The sequence below is a fragment of the Pungitius pungitius genome, chromosome 6 (genome assembly GCF_949316345.1).
Source record: "Pungitius pungitius chromosome 6, fPunPun2.1, whole genome shotgun sequence".
NCBI lineage: Eukaryota > Metazoa > Chordata > Actinopteri > Perciformes > Gasterosteidae > Pungitius > Pungitius pungitius.
In genome coordinates, this window is record NC_084905.1 from 1,767,968 (window position 1) to 1,787,337 (window position 19,370).

Below are 19,370 nucleotides of genomic sequence, written 5' to 3' on the forward strand. Positions count from 1 at the left end.
TGGGATCGGACTAATGGGGACATGCCGTCACAGCGCCCAGTAACCACTGAGCACATTGTATGAGGCAGATGATCCAAAAATAGACATCTTTGATTAATTGGCGTTAATTTGAGGAATTGAATCATGCAAACAAAAGAGCACTGTGCAGAACGCTGCGGCGTTGGATGAGTCACAGAGGCCCGCCAGGAGTTACGCTTGCATCCATGCGAGCGGGTTCCACTGTTCCGGCTATAAAGCAAAGCTTTTTGCACATCTAAGCTGTGTTGTCCGACAAATCCCTTGAACCACACTGGTAGAGTGTGGCGGGGGGGGGGGGGGGGGGAGTGTGGGTCTCCTGAGGCATTGCTTAGGTACCAGCGGCGAGAGAGTGAGAAAAGGCTGGGGTGCCAAGGACGAGTGACGGCAGAGGAGTAAGTACACTATATGGAGCCTGACTGACAGCGATCGGCATGCCCACACCGAGTTCATTCGTCGGGGGGGGGGGGGGGGGGGCGTTTTGGTATCGGTTAAAGCGTGGCGAGTCGCCGTTCAAGGTTTGAGAGTCTGAAGACGGAGAGACAACGGGGGCTGAACCCCCGGAGGGGTGGGTGAGGGTATTCTAATGAGATTTGGAGGATTACGCTCCGAGACCTCTCTGACACCTTCCAGGCATTCCTCAGGGCACCTCCCAACGCTGTGCCTCCCTCATCCCACCCTCCCCTGTCAAGACCCACATTTCAGCCCTCTTTTTCTCTGACTCAAACATTCTTTCAACCCCCCCTTCCTCCTCCTCCTCCTCCTCCTCCTCCTCCATCTCAACCCTCCCTGTGCTTTCAGCAAAGAAAGCTAAAGAAAACAAAGACAATGTCTAAAAATTGCTTTGAAAATGAAGATTTCTCCCCAAACCCTGTACGTGTTCATCGTTTGTCTTTGCCATGTGAGGGCCATGTGAAACGCACTCCACTCAAAACCCTCAATAGTTTTTTTTGACTGCTTTCAATATGCACCAAATAGGTTAATCCATCAAGACTTGATAGGAGACATGCGTTTGGTGAAAGAGAGGGGAGCTTTCATAACTCAACTCGGGCAAGACAGGGAGATGGCTCCCGGGCTGAGAAATAGACCGGTGGCTTCTGGCAGCAGTTCAATATGTTCTGTGGAGGGGGGGGGGGGGGGCAGATTGAGGGCAATACATGCTGATGGTGTCTTTGTTGGCCATTATTCACCGAGAATGAATAGCGTTAAGTTTCCGCCGCCGCTCGAGCCTTCCCGTCTTCCCCCCCCCCCCCCCCGTTGAAACGCTCTCTACGGTGTATCCAGCCTTTCACTAAAAAACAGACTTTCGACAGGTGGACAACAGGTCGGTCAAGACTAACGCCTGGACAGCGGATAGAATGAGAGCAGACAACGCTAGCTCTATTTTCGGAAGCCCAAACAAGCCAACTTAAGTTTCTCATACTCATGGCGAGTGATGCGTGGTCGTTAATACTGTGTTTCTGCCAAACGTTCCTAAGTATAGCACAGCTGTGTCATTGTGGTCAGGACAGCGATGCTGCGCCAGTGGTGAGTGGTGTGTCTTGTGTGTCATTATGACAGGCGCGATGGCTTTCGCCAGCGACGGTAATTGCACCGCCTGGGACGTAAATATAGCCCATCCGAACGCCAAGAACGGACAAAAGACTTTTGTTTTCATCCCAGATGAAACCCGGCTCGGAACGTGATTCATGTTTTGGAGGAAAAAAAACGCACGCCGCTAGATCATCGCCTTACCAACGACAAACAAGTGCGTTAAAAATACATTGCCGCGGTGAAGCCGAGGACAAAGGGAAGAAAGGAGAGTAAAAAGGTGGCAGAGACAGAGGGAGATGGATCAACACACATGTACTGCAAGTGAAATAACTTTGCATTCGCCCCCCGAACACAGATGTCTTTTTTTTGTTAAACACTCTTTAGATGACACACTAAACTGGCAGCTTTTAGCAGCTCCCAAGTTGTCAGGACTTTGGCCGCACCTTATTTTATTCTGAACCGGTCCAGACTGGCTCGGGGCTAAGTTACCACCACACAGAAAGCACCCAGTCGACCTATGACATGCACGGCAGTTTAATTTTTTGAGGGGCTAGAAGAAAAGCAATTTTTGGTAAAATGTAATAATAAGCTGCAACATGGCTCCTAAAGGCTTTCGAATGGGCGCGTTGGGAGTAGCTAACTAGTGCATCGGTGTGTCTCATCTTCAATCTGTTGTTTACATCCTATTTCTACAGTAGTAGAAAGTGGTAGTATGTCTAGTCAATCTCTGTCAATGTCTTTTGAGGCCGAGAGTTGGATGAGCTGTTGGCAGCTTGCCTCTTCATTTGTCTCCCGGGTCTTTCCCACGTAAAAAAAAAATGCAAGTGAGCCACGGAAACAAAAGACAGTAAAAAATCAACCAGACTGTTCCCGCCAGTGGCCTCCGTGCACGCATCAAGTCCCCGGCTAAGCTGAGGATTCCTCAGGACAGAAGCGAGAGCAAGGAAACAAAGAGCCTGGATGGATGGATGAGATATTGGTCCGCGTGGGGGTTGCAACGGCTGATTTAACGACGATCCCGGTCAAAAAAAAACAAAAGCCACTGGAGGGGGGGGGGTGCACCGGGTGCACAGGAAATGCTAAGTTGGTGACAGGGGAGCTATCAGGTCGGAGCAGGTCAGGGGTCAGAGGTGAACAAAAGCTTGGTAAGCCCCACACAGAGCGAGGTGGAGGCCCAGCCGCTCCGTCTACATGCCTGCGTGTGGAGGTTGTTTGTCCGACAACATTTTCTTATATCTGTTTGTCGAGAGTCTAAATTCCATTTGTCCTCCAAACAGACTGAAATGCCCCCCCCCCCCCAACACCTTTCTGTCCATTTAGTCCAAACACTGTTTACAATACTGTTCTGTTCCACTCTCGGTGTCTAGGGGAAAGGGCTCTCCAAACACCTGCAGGAAAAACAGCATTTAAAAGCTTTGATTGCACCGGGGCTGTCATCTCTTTCCTTCAGTGGCTTTACTGGATCAAAGGAAAGCTGTAGCCGTGTAGGGTAGGCGAGTCTTTTGTAGCTACAATTATGGTCTATAAGCGCACGCACACAGAGAAATATGAGCATGCATCTGCCCACACGCACATGCGTGTCATCAGGAGGACGTGATGACACTGGTGCATTATAAAGTTCTGTAAGCCCACCACACTCATTTTGGTTGGAAGCAGAGGATTTATGTGAGAAGGACTCAGCAGGACTTCAAGTGCCTGCACATCAACACCGGTTGAATTTCAACAAAGCCGGTAAGATTGCCATCGCCATCTTTATCGGGGTAGTAGAGGGTCTGAGGATGTGCATGTGCATGAGACTGAATAAATTACATCTGTGTGTGTGTGTGTGTGTGGACATGCCAAATGACTAATCAGAGCTTAGACAAAGCCCATATGTGTGCAAGTCCGTGCATCTCACCCACACATCTCCCACACACTCCGGTCTGCGTAAACCCCTATCAGCAGGAATGTTAGTACTGTCGGGTCAGCAGTGGTGACATCATGGCAGCCTGTCAGAGGCAACAACAAGGCCTCTGCGCCAGTTTCCTCCCGGTTGCATCAGCTGTGCGCTACTAGGACTGAGGACGCGAGCTCCGGCCCTGCTTCCTGCTCGATCCGTGAGTCTTCAGGACATTCAATACGGACAAGCAAGAAGTATGAAAACATCTTGTTAACACGAGTTGATGAGCCGCTGATAAATGACCTTACACAAAGCAAAGGCTTGGATGAGGCCCAAGACTTTTTCCCTGCATGAGGTCGTCTGCGGGTCAACAGCCGGACAAAATGGCTTTATTGCGAGCATATCCTGAAGGGAGGCTAACGAGGGGAAGAAAGGTGTACAGAGGAAGGGACCGCCTGATGCGGTAGTTGTAAAAGCAGCACAAAACAGTGACGCTAACCCATATATATGCTTGTATTGTTCCGACAGAAATCCGTCACTTCTGCCACTGACAAACCCGCCTTTCATTTCCCCACCGCCCATGTTAGGGGTCAAGAGTCAGCTGCAACAGAGGGGAGTGTGAGCGGGGCTGTGCAAAGGATCCTTCAGGTCATCAGATAAAGTGCACCTGAAGGAGGGGGCAGGGAGCCCGTTTTTCAGTGTCGCCACGGTAACCGAATACAGACGAGACCACCTGGTCGGCGGAGCCCGACGTGGGTTGCAGAGGGGGGGGGGGGGGGGGGCGACACTTCAGGAGCGTAACCATGCCAGGCGATTCTCGCAAAGTGGCCCGGTTCCCGGACACAGCCCACGCTGTGTTTGTGCCCCGACGAGCGCAGAGCAGCTGTTGAATCTTTCATGGAACATAAGAAAGGAACTAAGCCTACTGTGCTGCTCCAGTTGCGGGATGAGAAATAGCTTTGGCCCATCCTGGCCAAGTTATCTGCGCATGGTTTTAGTCTTGTTCCATCCTTTTGGACACGTAAAAAAAGGCCAATGCCGAGCCAACTGTGGTGCCTTACAATAACACATGTAGAGAATGTAGCACACACGGATCTTGGTCATCACCAGTACACAAACAAACTGGGGCTGAAAATGATTTCTGAAAGAATTCTCATCAGTTAAGTTCACTTAATCCTATAACGACAGCAATGCTAAGCATGTATTTTTTTTAAAAACGATGTTAACTTGGCGAATACGACTGATGAAGAGCAACCTATATTTAACTTCAAATCAATAAGTCTTTGTTCGAAGCCCAGTGTTTCCTTGACTTTGGACGGATAGAATAAAAATAGAAAAAACTCTTAACTCTGAAAAAACAAGGCCATTCGTTAAACTCACCCCCTGCAGATGAATGGCCTCTGTGAGCGTCCGCCTGATCAAAAAGGAGAAGGCAGAGAGCATGAAGAGTCCCTGCCTGTGTGTGTCGTGCTCACGGGACACCTGATCCACCACAGCCTGTGAAAGAGACAGAGTGACACAGAGACGCCGGGCTCAGAGCAATGCAGAAGGGAGGAGTGGGGGAGAGGGGTGTTTTTTTTTTTTTTTTTTGGTGTTAGAGGCCCGGGGGGGGGGGGAGTGGGGGGGCAGCTGCAGAGAAAAGTGAAGTGCTGCCGCCATTCCCCGTCGCCGGGGAAACCAACGCTCTTTCAAAGAGGAATCGACCAATGGCGAACACCGGCAATTGTGTTCAGACAAAAAAAGTCACGTGACTGCTAAGACACCACTCCCTATGCACGGAGCGAGAAGGGAGGGAAATAAAATAAGTATGGTGTTGGGAGGTGGAGAAAGATAAAGATGAGGGGAGATAAAGAAGGGAGGACGGAAAGATTTATTTTTTTCTCTTTTTTTTTTTTTAGGAAAAAGAAGTAAAGTAGTATAAGTCAAGCACAGGGAGCCGGTCACCAGGCCGGATTCAGTCCAGATGTCTGCAAGAAGGAACAAACTGCCTCACCCTCCTCACAGTCCCATCTTCACAGCAGCTTATCACAACGGGTTGGATTTGGCCTATTTTTGTTGGCCAAGAGGAAGAATGTTGAGTGGCACAGTGTGACACTAATGGTACAGCTCTATCTCCGGCCGGCACACTCAGACGTTACCTCTCTACTTCCATGTCGGGCTACCTACAGAGCTAAGAACACACGGACATCCTTCCTTCACTCTCTTCCCCCCCCACAAAGCGTTCACCTTCAACTCAACCACTAAAAGAACTTTGAAAGGTTAACTTACTTTAATTCACTGAACTGAATGTATTATGTGAAATCAATGAGGTAGCACATGTATGCTTGTCCTCAGCACATAATGGGGAATAATTCAGCTTTTTAAATTTAATTTTAGAAGTGTTTGGAATGATTGGTTTAGCATGTTTTTTCATAGTGGGGGACTATACTAAATTGACGACAGAAATGCAGTCAAGACAATCTAATGGATTTAATCTAATATAACTATTCTAAAAATGTGTATCAATTAAAGGACTATGTGGGTTAATACTGCATGAATAAAGTGTTATAAAAAGGAAATACATCAGAAATCTGAACAATAATACACTTTTACATTTATATACGTCTTACATTTTGTTTACAAAGTTGAGAAAGCAATATTTACATCAGGCCTTGCACATATGCCCATAAAATGTCTGCCTTCAAACCGGCCCTCAGCACAGCAGAGGTCAGGGCCCAATGAGGCCAGCAGAGCCACATCCTCTGCAGCGAGCAGAGATGCAGAAATCCCTTTTTCGGTTGACTAATTTGATTTAATATTAGCAGACGGGCGAGGACAGACCTAAAAGTGCATAATGCATATTGATGGGAGTGCTGAATGTGTCCTAAATAACCAAAAAGTTTGCATTTTTGGTTCCCAGTTCAGACGGAGGGAACCAGTGTGATGCAAACTTGCAGGTTGGACTACAGACGTACAGTATCCTCCCTGCAGCACTCTGTTAATAATACGACCCTCAGGCTGAAAAAAGGTTACAGTCATCCCCTGGAATCCTGACACAAAAACATTTTTTATTAGAGCTAGTTGTATGAGCAGACATCTTAAAATACTTCCCATGAACCCCCAATGTCCAAATCCCTTTGAATGTGCAGTGCATCATGTTCCAACTATTCCCACTGGCATCTGTCCAGTGCACGGAGCGGAATTACATTCCCAACAGAATGGTGAGACAATACGTCTACCAATGTTAAGGCAGCAGGTTTATTACTCAGACTGAAATCACACATTTATCACTCTCTCAGTAAATGTACTGTTCACTTGAACACAATCATCTGCCTCGTGATACATCGCCTCAGCACCAGCAAATTGCCCTACTTCAGCAGTGGCAGGCAGGAATGCATTTACCGAGTGAAAAGAGGTCCAATCACCTCTCCACGGTGAGAATGTGAGAGGACAGCTGATGGGTTACATGGCAAGAGGAGGCGGCAAACCCAACAGTGTCCAACGAATTGACAGCAAAGACACGTCTGAACCTCCACTATTATTATTTTGTGAGAAGGGAATTGAGGGAACTACCTGCTATTAACAATCCTGCATCAGCTTGTCAATGGACACATTCCAGCAGCGAGCTTTCTGCAGATTTTTCCCGGATATTCTCGCAGATGGGCCGTGCAAACCTCAAAATTAGACTTCAATCCCATGATCTGACCTAATCCGTCAACAATGACTCCAAAAAATAATTAGTCAGGGAACACGCCAAATACCAATAGAAAAGACATAAATGTAAGAAATGCAGCCAAGACATAAAGAGACCACAATCAGCGTCATGTACAAAGCGCAGCTCTTCAATTGAGGTAAATTATCGATGTGGAAACATTTTTAAAAAGAGAAGAAAACTAGATGAGATTAAAAAAAAGGAAGTAAAAGTGTAAAAAGGTACAGAGCTCAGCAGAAGGGGGGGTGGGGGGGGGAGTACAAACAACAGATAGACAATAGATACAATTGTAAGACATACAAGAAAATAAATAGACAAATACATACATGTTGTCAGGCCACAAAGTTAACAAAGCAGTATTTGGCACATGTGCATTCCGGACATGTGCCATAAATAAATATTAGAGCTACTCCACCCAAACAAGATTGCTCTAGAAAGAGAAGAAAGGGGACAATATATAGGAGTTAAGTTTAAACAATGACTTAATATGTCGTTCAACAGAAAATGTTATCTCAGATTATCATTTAACCATTTCAATTATTTGTGGAATAGGAATGCCCAAGTCACTTGATCTGGTGAATTATTTGAAATAATGAACAGTGTTAGAGCAGTTGTTTAAAATGCAACGTCCTTCAACTGCCAACAATATGACAGTTCAAAATATCTTTAATTTCTACTTCCATCTAAAATCCCTACACAATGACAAGTATGAGGATAATACTTGGTAGACTATTTGCGATGTTGCTGCTGTTGATATCTCTGTGGTTTGGTAATACTGTAACTACCAGTTAACTAAACTTTGGCCTAATATGAAAACGTAGTTACGTCAGCACAGCGGTCACTGAATGTTGAACTTATCCTGGCCCCTAAAGTTTTGACGACATTGACACTCACACACGTAGCGACGATTAAAAAGCACAAACAGCAGATTTGTCTACTAAACTCAGGCAAAGTGGCACCACAGTAAAGTTCAGGGACGTGAAGGCAGTTTATCGTTCACCAAACTGCAGGTGCAGCGCTGCGAGCCCGCTCGCTCGCGACCACTTGTTGGATGCTTTTACCCCCCCCCCCCCCCCCCCATTTTTTTTTAAATTCAATGTTATGTTAAATACAACGGAACTTACCGGTGACTTAGTCGTCTTTGTCGTCAACCTGGATACGACGGACGACCGACTGCTTCATCCTCTGGTCCCCCTTTAGAAAAAAAAAGTGTCAACAAACCAGGAAACAGACATTGAGCCGTTTCCGGTCAGTAGTTTCAAACTAAAAGCATTGAACCCAAATATTATTAGGTGGAAAAAGATCACTTTATATCTAAGTGGATACATTTTCCGCACTGTTGTAGTCATGGTCAAATAGAAAATAAAATACAGATTACTGACAGCTTTGGAATGACAGCCTTTTCAAGGGTAACTGGTAACAACTATGGAACTAGATCTGTACCCATCAAAACCAAAACAGAAGCTCTGAAAGTGCTTTTTTGGATGCACCTATAAATAAAAACATTACTCAGTGCCCTCACGGTGGAAGACGTTGTAATAAAAGGCCTTAAAGGGTGCCCTATCAATGAAGAAGAAAGTGAAAAAATGCCCTCTGGATTTTGCTTGAATGGGAAAAAAATATTTAAAAAGTGTGACAAAAATGAAGACTGTTTCACGCTAGAAAACATACACAGGCTGAGTCCAATACCAATGACTGCTATCAACACATGATGCCTGAGAAAGGCCCTGACACTCAGCACGTTGACAACAGTAGACTTAATCTGATTTCAAATTATAAAACAAAGCTTTTATACTACAGGTGGGCTACATTGTTGGATTATGTATTGGATATTCTACTAAGAGAGAACTTTTTGAAGTTACCAAACTAAATCTGATAGTATCTGAGATTGGGGGAATAAAAGGAAACTGATTTACAGAGAGTTTCCTTTGAAATATGCAACAAGTCCCTGCCTGTTTTTTCATCTATAATGAGGAGGAAGTTTTAGAAGCGGAAGGTTGTCATTTAGATTTGTACTCTCACTATAATTGAACGTGTGTTGGCCCAAACATGTCTATTATTCAGTGCCGGAAGGCTGAATGACACATAAAATGATCCCTAGCATTAAAGGATGATTTCACATATTCCTCTACTAGAATGCTACCTTACATGTTTTATTTTGTATATCTTTATGTGGCAAACACTACCTACCTAATTAATAAAAAATGCAAAAGCAACAGTCACCTCATGAAAGTAAAACTGAAATATATAGTCATCCCTCAAATTACAATCGCTGCTCTACAACAATGTTGTTTGAGGTGAAAAGATGAAATTCACCACAGCTGTTCATGGCTTCCTTCCCCTGGAACAAATCATCAAAGACATTATTTATCTTTAGTCTATTTTCTTTAAATAACTCCTAGTTGAAACTTGATGTGATGCAATATTATTAGGTCGGAAGAGAGGTTTCTCTCGTGCAGTATCGAAACAATACAAAGACAATGAATCTTTCTTTAAATGTATTGTCTCAGAAAACAAACTCCCCACCTGTTTAGTCACAAGCATTAGATCCAACTGAGAAAGCTAAAAATATAAGTGAGCAGTTACCCTTTACTGTATGCCTTTGTAACATTATGGTCTACATTTCTGCGTGTGGTTGTAAAAGTGTCAACAGAGAAGCAAGAAATGGAGCCTAGATATCTTGCATTACACCAAATGTTGCTTGTGGTGTTATCAAGTTCTGTAGGGCACCTCATACGTACTGTACAGGCAGATTCTCCTGACCTGCCTGAACGCATTCTGTAGGTATTTCCAGTTCCAGTACTTGCTTGGACAAGTGACAAGTCTCATGTCATAACAAGAAGGAAGCTGCTTATGAAAATATTAATCAAACAGGCATTCCACTTTAGTTAGAAAGTTATGTTGTTATGAGTGTTTTCAACAATGTGAGACAAAAGCCAGCTTGTTAGCTACAGTAAGGACAACAAGAAACAGCACTGGGTACACTCATCATTTGAACATCTGCCGTCTCTGATGGCTTTTTAGAATCTGTTGGTGAATGCAACAAACACTTACTGTACTTGACATGATAACACATTTAAATTATCCATATCAAACCTATCTGCTATTAGTTGTAATGGTCTTCATAGCATGTGTTGACACACTTTGCTCCGGCTCAGTCAACACAATTCAATGGACCCCGGCTTTTCTGACCACAGTAATGCTTTATTAGATGAGTTGGATGCTTTTTCATAATAACTTTAAATATTCTAAGGAAACAAAACATTGCTGGAAAAACCTTACATGACTGAAACTGTTGTTCCACTATCAGACATATTGTATTACAGGAAGATGTTGTTTTACAGGAGGATGTCGATGCAGTCTTTGCAAGTATTTCCCAATTTGAAAGACAGAATGAAAGTTCTTTTGATTCATCAAATCATCTTGTAGTAGTTGTGTAGATCAGGTCCACCAGTACAAACCAGCTGTGAGAATGATCCCTTTGAAAGAAAGAGGTGGACAGTCTCCCACTTTCTCACAGTAAAAGGCCCCTCCTTTCATTCCCCTCTCATCTGTCCTGAGCCCCTAATAGCACTAGTGAGATGGGAGTGTGGCTGGAAACACCTGACAGGGAGCAGATGATGGAGAGAAGATAAGAAACGAGCCAACATGTTACGTAAGAGCTGTCCGATGGTTAAATGGACGAAACACACGTGTCATACATTCCTGGGCCCGACGTGTCTAACTCCTCCGTTCTGTCACTGTTGTGAGGAGTATTGGATGTGCTCTCAAGGTTGAACTACCGTGTGTGCGTTGTTACTTTAACTCAACTGATTTACGTCCTGTTTCTGTGCAGAGAACTGAAGCACAGCCGACAGAAGTAGGGGAAGTACTTTGTAACGCGCGTGTCTCGGTGTGTGTGTGCAGGATCTCACGGCAGGAATTCATACAAAAGACAAGAGCACGTTTGAAAAAATGTCCATGTTAAGGACAGTCCGACAAAAGCATGCAACCCTCAATAATATATGTCCTTTGAGAGCTGGTATTCAGGTGTTCGATGCGGCTGCCTCTCTGGTCCTCATCATGAGTGGGCCTCGGGTCAAAATCGGTCTGTGAGTGTGGTGCAATGGATTGTTTATATACCCGAGCACAAGGGGATATGTCACCGTTAGAACATACAAACTCTAAATGCACTCCATTACTTATGCCGTGTTTCAATCAATACATCATGAAACAGTTTCTACTGCATTAGAGGTGTGGAAGGCCAAGGCCTGTATTCTCAGTGATTGTAAGCGTATCATGAATACAATGGTTGTAAATGCTGCCTTAGATGTGCACAAGCCAAGTCTTTTGTTTCAAGGTGGTTGAGTTCAAGGATTGTTTGACCAAGGTAGTTAAAAGAATAGAATGAGTTTTTCATTTAATGTATACATGGAGCGCCTTCAAGTGGCAATATGCGCCTATTACACCATGAATGACAAGACAATTACTGTCACTGATTCTTTTCCTTTAATCCAGAGCTCAGAGCTCAGTGTGAATGAAAGAAAATAGAGAAAAAGGGCCTTTTTTAATTGGGCAAAACAAAACGAAGCATTTAAGTTACGTTAATTCGAGGTTTTAACGTGAGAAATGCAAATATGAGTTATTAGTCACACCTCCTTGTTGCCAGACGGTCTGCCCACCCGGGTGTCAGTCTGGGTTTGGACTCCCTCTGCAGGGCTGGTTCAGGAGGTGCTGGTGGTGTTTCTGCAGAGCTGCCCTGGCTGTGTGAGGACGAGTGATCGCTGGTCGGTTCAGATGTTTGGACATCTGAGTGATTTTAAGATGCTCCCTGCCAGCTTGTCTACTGGATGAGTCCATCTCTGCACTGAAAGAGAAAGAACCTTCTTTTAGTATCACACATGTATGTTTCAATTAAAACTATTACAGATTGATTACTTAACTATAAAATAAAACTATAAAATAACATGGTGCATTTAGAAGAGAAAATGAGGATGTTTGTCAAAAATCTATTGTTTTATTCTGTATATGATGCAAAAAAAAAACTCTACCATGAACCCATGAGCCTTTCACCAAGGGCCCTCCTTGGAGGAGGGCGGGGTGTGTGTGCAGGCCGGAGCAAAAGAGGCTCGTTTGTCTTTGTCAACTGCTGGATCCCCTGGAGCTTCAGGTATGTGTCTGCAGGCGTCGTCTCTGTCCCAGGGGAGCGCCCTACTCTGCTGAAATCGGATAAATGTTCGGAGTTGTTCTTGCTGAGTCGAAGCCGACGTGCACGGAGCCCGGGCGGCTTCCTGTCTCCGGTTGCTGGTGTGGCACTGGGAGGGGGAGAAGGGGACAGCGTGGTGCCAGGAGACCGGGAGAGTCCGGCCCCCTCTGGGGACGAGGCTTCTCTGGGATGCAGGGCTGAAAACAAAGCAAAAAGATTTCTAAAGCTTTATGGCTAGATGGTCGATAACAATTTCAGTTTCTTTCCATTTCAGTTTCTATGTTCATTCAGTGAGTATTTACCTGGGGAGAGAAACTGTGAAGAGGAATCTGGTGAGGCAGTGTCTCGTCTGTCCCTGTGCATCTCCGCTTCATGATCTTCTTTGCTGTCATTTCCCCCCTCTTCTTCGTCGCTGTAACAAATAGCCGGGACCTGTGGTAATCTTTCCGTCTCTATGGCCTGGAGACGCCTGAAAAACAATGTAGAAAGGTGTTGAGTTTCACCCCTTTATGGTCTGCAGGTTGGCTCAAAACTTTGAGTGAAATACTGGTACAAGTCTCAATAAATGTTTAGTACCCTTTTCATACCCACTCTCTGGGTCGTTATGAGATGGAAACGGATCAAATTTCAAATGCTATCCGTTAACTTGACTACACAACGTGTCATCAAGCGCCACTCTTTATCAAATTGAGTCTATTTCGAGGAGAATGTTAGTACCTGCTGTGCTGCTCCCTCCACGCTCGGAGCTCCGCAAAAACATCAACTCGTTCTCTAACATCCGTCTCCTCAAGGTCGTACGTGTGTTCGGGTATATGGATGGGAAGGTCACGGTGGGTGACAGTAGATCTGGTAGGTGCCGTCTATAAGGGGACCAAAGAGAGGGAGGAAGAGAATGAGGGGTAGAAGAAGGAACTAGGGAAACGAAGCAAAATAGAGGCCTAAGAGCACATTCGTTATGGATAGATTAATGTGGTCAGACAAAGAGGGAGCGCGAACGCATGAGGGGCAGACGGGACAGGGAGGGGAGCTAAGAGGAAGGCAGAGTGACACCAGAGGTGTGTTTATGCCAGTATGAAGGGAGCGCTCCATCCGTCCGTCAGGACACTCCTGGAGCCTTAACACATCTCCATCCCCCCCCGGCCTTCCCACCGCTCTGCCTCTCCTCTCAGGTTTCTGTCCACCGGCAGATAATTGACTCCCTGTGTTTATAATGAGAAGACAGATGAGCCTATGGTGTCATTTGGCCACAATGGCAGGACAAAGCCCATGATGCTTGTTGTGCCTCTAGATGCTGTGCTGAACAGGAAACAGCGTGCATGAAGGGATAGACTTCAAAGTGTCCCTGAGCAAGTCACCCAACTCCTAATGGTTCCCCAATGAAAAACCATGTAAGTCACTTTGGATAAAAGCGTCAGCTAAATGACATGTAATGTAATGTAGACTGGTGTTGATTGGACACCACCTATCTTTAACTTTGTACGCCTCGCCCGGACCGCCTGGACGGGGTTTCCGCAGAAGAGAATCTTGCCAGCTCCTTCAAGAAGCAACAGATGAGAGAAGAATATGAGTGAATCCGGCACAAAAGATATCCTCTTGGTGGCACTGCTGATCACAGAATGTATCTGCACAAGGTGAAGCTCATGAGTGAAACAAGGAACTAGAGATGACGGGTTGAGACTGCTGAAGAACATTGGTTTGAAAGGCAGCCCGCGGCGTTCCCAACCATGTGTAAGGACGCTGGCTTCTGCTTCCACTGTCGCCAGGCCCGAATCTGCAAAACCAGGTCTAGATCCAGAGAGAAATCCGGGCCCGGTCGCTGCCATGGATCCGGAGCCAACGTTGGGTCTGGAGCTTGCTGACGAGAGGGGCCAGACGTAGGAGCGGCTGGAAGCGGGGCGCCTGGCTGAGGCGGGGCGGCTGCGAGTGTATCCACGGTCTGCTGTGTCCTCTGCAAACACAAGAGGGAAAGGCCACTAAAATACACAGCTGTAATGAACTGGGCCGTGTCTAACCACTGGAAACACCATGGACATTCACACACCGCATTCAGGAGCTGCCTGGGAGGAGCTGCCGTCTCTAATGCAGTCTCGGAGAATGGCCCAGTCCTCTCCCATGGTGCTGTGGGAGCTCAGGCCGTCCTCCTCCATCCTTAAATTGTCTAGGTAACACAGCTGAGGGACCAACTCCCTCACTGCGGCCCGATAACTATAGTCTTCTGTCTGGGTGGAAGCATCAGAAAGGCAGAGGCAGAGGGAACGTAGAGGGGGACAAAACATGGTAATGATTTTCGCAACGGTGGGTTGAAACAAATCTATGTAACGGGTTAATATTCATAAACAAAACAAAGTGAAATATCAAGCAGTACATTACATTACACTTACAGTTCACACAGTAAATCACATTGGTTTAAAACTCTGTAATTACAATGAAGAAGAATGAAGATATTAACTCATATTATGTCATTTTATTCTATGTAACCCACTGTTTTCTTTCAATGCAATGAGTTCCATCAGCTTGCTGATTTAGCTTGATTCGTTGTTCTTAATGCAGGTTAAATATTCATCTTAATGGCAATTGATGAATTGTTAATGATAAAAAAGTGATACGCTAGCAGTCCAAACGTCAGACAGTTCCAAATAGTTACTAGCATCACAGCCCGGTAATACATATTAGATTATCTTTGTTATATTTTTTTGCATCCATTTTCACCATTATAGCACTTTAATGGAATTGTGAAACTTTACTTTGAGAGAGAGAGAGAGAAAGTCCAGCAGATCACCGGGGTACTCAGCATTCAAACTTGAGCTAGGCCCCCCGTCCTTCGCTAAACCCCACTGACGCAGGGAATGAAAGCGAGAGTGAAGGGCTGGCAGGGTGGAAATGAAAAAGAGAAAGGAGGAGGAGGAGGAGGAGAAAGTGTTGGGTGGGAGGAAGTGAGGAGATCTTTGTGTTTGTGTGTTTGATGGAAAGAAAAGGGAGCAAGAGGAGTGATAGTTTGGCAAGAGAGCAAACCCAAGATCCCCTCAGTCACTACAAAGCACAGGCCTAATGCATATTCAGCTCAGCATCTACCCTCATTGCCCCAGTTTCCTAATTAATGCTCTGCTAGTGGGTGTAAATAAACACATTCACAGTGGCCCCCCAAAAAAACTCACAGCACACTGTGTCTCAAATCAGCAGAAGGTGGAAATGCAGCTTCTACTTTGAATATCCAGCTGCACTGAAGAGGTCCGTGGTGAGCTGCTCCACCCATCAAATAAAAATGTATTGGCTGGTTTTCAAAGGGATCAAATGGCCCCGTAATGTAGTGATAAAACATTCTGTCTGTGTCATGATGACTTGATTTTTTGATTATTTGGATGCCTCCTTTCTGGTGCATTGAAGACCCAGATGCAGAGCGGTGAGATCACACAGATACTTTTAAGTTTCAGCGCATGCAGATTCGATTTCAGTAATTATCTAACAAAGCCATGAAGGCTGCTAGTCTACTGGCACAGGAGAGAAACCAAACTAGAAATGTGACATTTTTGGTTCTTCCTGGATATCTCCAATTCCACTGTTTTACCTTTGGAACCATGATTATTAGTCCAATATCTGTGTGTGACAAGGAGCATGAAAAGGACATGTAATGTTTTTGAAAGATGATCCATGTTCCCTTGTTAAAGTGCCAACTATTTTTGCAGTTGGCGACAAATGTAATAAGATGTTGTTTTAAGGTAGAAACCAAATGGGTATCCTCCTACCTGGATAGCAGTGGGGTTTGGGTGCGCACAGACAGGGTTTCCTTCCAGGCAGAGAAACTGAAGTTTGCCACATAACCCCAGATACTGAATCTGCACAGTGTCATCCACATTATTCCCTTCCAGATCCAACAGCTGCAGGTTCTCAAGCATGCCCAACTGACTCAGATCTGACACGTTGTTATAGGCCACGTACAACTCCTGAATCAGAGAAAAGTGCATGCAGTGTATTCTTTTTTTCTTATAGTCTTTATGCATCTTCACTTCCTTGTTCCTAAAAACAACATCTAAAATGTTCCTAAGAACAAGGAAGTGGGGAAAAGAAAGGCACTTAATATGCCCTTGGGATTTTTACCCCAACATGAGACCATTAGTAACCAACAAACACTACCTTGAGGGAAGTGAAAGTACAAATGCCATCGAGGTCTTGTAGGGAGCAGCGAGACAGCCACAGCACCTGTAGGTGGGAGAGGGTGGTTCCCAGGTCTCTAAGGACACAAAGGAAAGCACCCACTTGATTTAGAGGCAGAAAGGGAGTTACACAACACAAGGAATCATGGGAAAGGCTATCCGTTTCTCTTCTCCAACGAGCAAGTGTCACTCTGTGACACACCAGTGCTTTGACCCTTCCAGTAGAGTCTCAGTCAGCGCATCAAAATCCCATAACATCCTCTCCCCTACAGCTGCCACAGCTCAGAGCAGGAAACGCTATCAGAGGCAGTGCATGTCCAGCTGGCTCTGCTCTGCTACTTTCAGGGTGGAGCACAAAGCTCCGTATCTTTCAGTATGTACTCATACCTCAGTTGTCTCCACCTGTGGAGTTGTGAGGACAATTTACAATGTGTGTGTGTGTGTGTGTTTCATCTTAGAGGCTCATTTGGATGACACAGTCATGGCTGCAATGAAAGTGGTGGCACCCTTCAGGAGAAACTGTGTCTGTTTCCTGACTTTTTCCGGACTTGTCCACGTGGACACATGTAAAAGCTGATATGCCAGAAAACCCCTCTGTTCTATTGTGAGACCAGTGGGGAAACCTGTTCTCCTTGTGTATGTATGAGAAATGGTATTACAGGTCCCCATTAGAAAACACTGGATAAAGGTTTTGGGATTAGCGGCTTTTGGAGAATCTGTTGTGTGCCATGAGGTAATGTCAATATGATACAAGTGTTATTGTGTGTGTTCCCGTAGGAACAGGTTGCTTTTCAAGAATACAAAGCAGGAAGGAGTTTTGTAACTTCTGGCTTACCTTACTGACATTATGTTGCTGTTGTTCATTTTGAGCTTCAACAGCCTGGGCAAGTGGGCACCTGCAAGATGATCAGATAGAAAGACCATTACTCTCACTGTCATGTGACAGTGGGGGGGATTATTTATTGGGTTCCAAAGTAGCCTACCGGTTTATCTCCAAATTCAACTGATTAGACATTCCACTGCAATTAGCTAAAAGGAAGAGCACCTAAGCATGACTCACACATGCACAGACCATGCTCTGTCATGCCTGTACTCGTTGTGCAATCTTGAAGTTTCTGGAGAGGAAGGTGGGCCTAATGAAGTGTTCCTTCACCATTATCATTGCTCAGTCATCCCTCACTCAGGTTGGCACACCTGAGAGGGAATCTAGTACTGATACGTTGTGTGCGTCATGACAATGTCTTTATTTCCAAGTTCTGCTCCATGATTGTTATTGTGGGCATTTTAACTAATCTAATCACCAACAATAAAATCAAATGACTAGTCATACATTTAATATTTGTAAATGCCTACTGTAGTCATCTCTCATTTTATTTGCATTGTGCGTGTGGACTTTGAGATTCTTTGTGTCGCCTGTCTTCTATTTATAAGAGAGGATTCTTACATTTCTATTTTATTTTTTTATCTTTTATTAATGTGAACTGCCCTGTATCAATTCGACCAATAAAATAATATTTTTATATATTTAGCTTACCAAAGTTCCCCAGTGTGTTTTCTTGTGTGTCTACGTGGATCTCCAGCGAGGTCACATTAGAGAGATCCCGAGTTCCACACACTGATTCCTACGAGAGACGGAAATTAACAGCTGGCATTTTTTCTGGATTTTATCTATATGAAACATAGTTTATTATAATCATCATCCACTAACATTGGAAACACACCAAGGAATTTGATCTAAAAAAGGATGTGAAAAAGGATGTGAAGTCTGTGATGTGAAATAATTCTGTCAGCCCACCCCACCTCAAGAGAGTACGTGGTGCCTTTCTCTAAATTTACTGTTCAGCATGACAGGGGGCAGTAACTGAATATATTATTGGAATTTTGTGAGCCCTTAACCCCAGCATCCACACAGACACTCCCCTATTGCTACTGACTGACGTAATGGATCAAAGACAAAACCAAAGAGAACCTGGCAAATCAGTGGGATGTGCACTGACTGCATCCTTCAGGCTACGAGCAAACTTACCAACTTCTCCTTAGAGAGGTAAAGCCCCGCTTCTGGCTCATAATCCAGTGGTGGTTTCGGAGCAGGAGTTGGGTTGATGAGGCCCGATCCACTCTGCTCAGTCACCAGGACCCGTGCCGCGCCAGGCCGGACCTCCCGGGGCACAGACACATGACAGCAACTCATCTCTCACGGATGCCTGAAATGAAAAATGTGTATAAGTGACTAGGTAATACTAACACAGGAACTAAATTATCTAACTATAGTTAGATTAGCTAACGATCCAGTCGAATCTTCTGTCGATTGTTGACACGATGCGGGAGGGAAATTAACGTCGATCTCCTCTAAACTAGCTACTCACCTTCCAACGACATTTAACGGTATTTTCATTGTAATACAATGTAGTTGTATCTAAAAAAAAATATATATTTACCTGTTGCAGGAAAATGCAGACTCAATACATCTACACTTTTCACAGAGAGAGAGCACTTCGCTTACGAGCAAAAGTTTGCTTGGCAACCACAGCAGACTTCCTGGATACCGCAGTGAGCGGCACCCTGGGATATGTAGTCCACGTGAAACTCTCGAAGCAAACGCGTTGCTAAAGGGTGTCCTATATATTATATACATGGATTTAAGTCTATAACTGTTACTGTGATCAAAGAGGAATGTTTGGGCCTCGGTGTATGGTTCTACAACAGTGAACACAACCCGCCTTCCCAGGTGTCGTGTTACCTTCAAACGATTAAATGCAGGCTCTGCTTTTCGAAATGTAAGCTATCAAAATCGAATTACGATTTATCTGAATAAACGTTTTTAGATTCTTAAAGGCTGTTGATCTACATTAAACAGTCTCATGTGCATGTGCAATTTGTATGCGCTACCGTGATAAACACGATCCATTTTAGAGG

At 44.9% G+C, this 19,370-nt stretch overlaps 2 protein-coding genes across 3 annotated transcripts in view; both read right to left on the bottom strand.

Moving 5' to 3' along the window:
• Window positions 1-8,347, bottom strand: part of rassf7a (Ras association domain family member 7a) — a 28,489-nt gene extending 20,142 nt beyond the window's left edge. Inside the window, exons 1-2 of one of the 2 annotated variants that reach the window (XM_037450709.2) lie at window positions 8,243-8,347; window positions 4,808-4,924 (exon numbers count right to left, since the gene is read on the bottom strand). The gene's annotated coding sequence lies outside the window, so the exon portion shown is untranslated. The remainder of the gene's footprint in view (window positions 1-4,807; window positions 4,925-8,242) is intronic. The other variant, XM_037450711.2, reaches the window with a different exon arrangement.
• A 782-nt stretch (window positions 8,348-9,129) lies between these two features.
• lrrc56 (leucine rich repeat containing 56) lies at window positions 9,130-19,233 on the bottom strand. The gene is given in 14 exon segments (XM_062563103.1): window positions 9,130-10,721; window positions 11,753-11,959; window positions 12,149-12,500; window positions 12,606-12,772; window positions 13,021-13,163; window positions 13,761-13,837; window positions 14,027-14,251; window positions 14,345-14,522; window positions 16,047-16,244; window positions 16,435-16,531; window positions 17,290-17,350; window positions 17,989-18,076; window positions 18,481-18,658; window positions 18,893-19,233. Coding segments are annotated over 13 exon segments (2,025 nt in total). The 5' UTR covers window positions 18,646-18,658; window positions 18,893-19,233; the 3' UTR covers window positions 9,130-10,654.
• Between the last annotated feature and the right edge of the window lie 137 nt (window positions 19,234-19,370).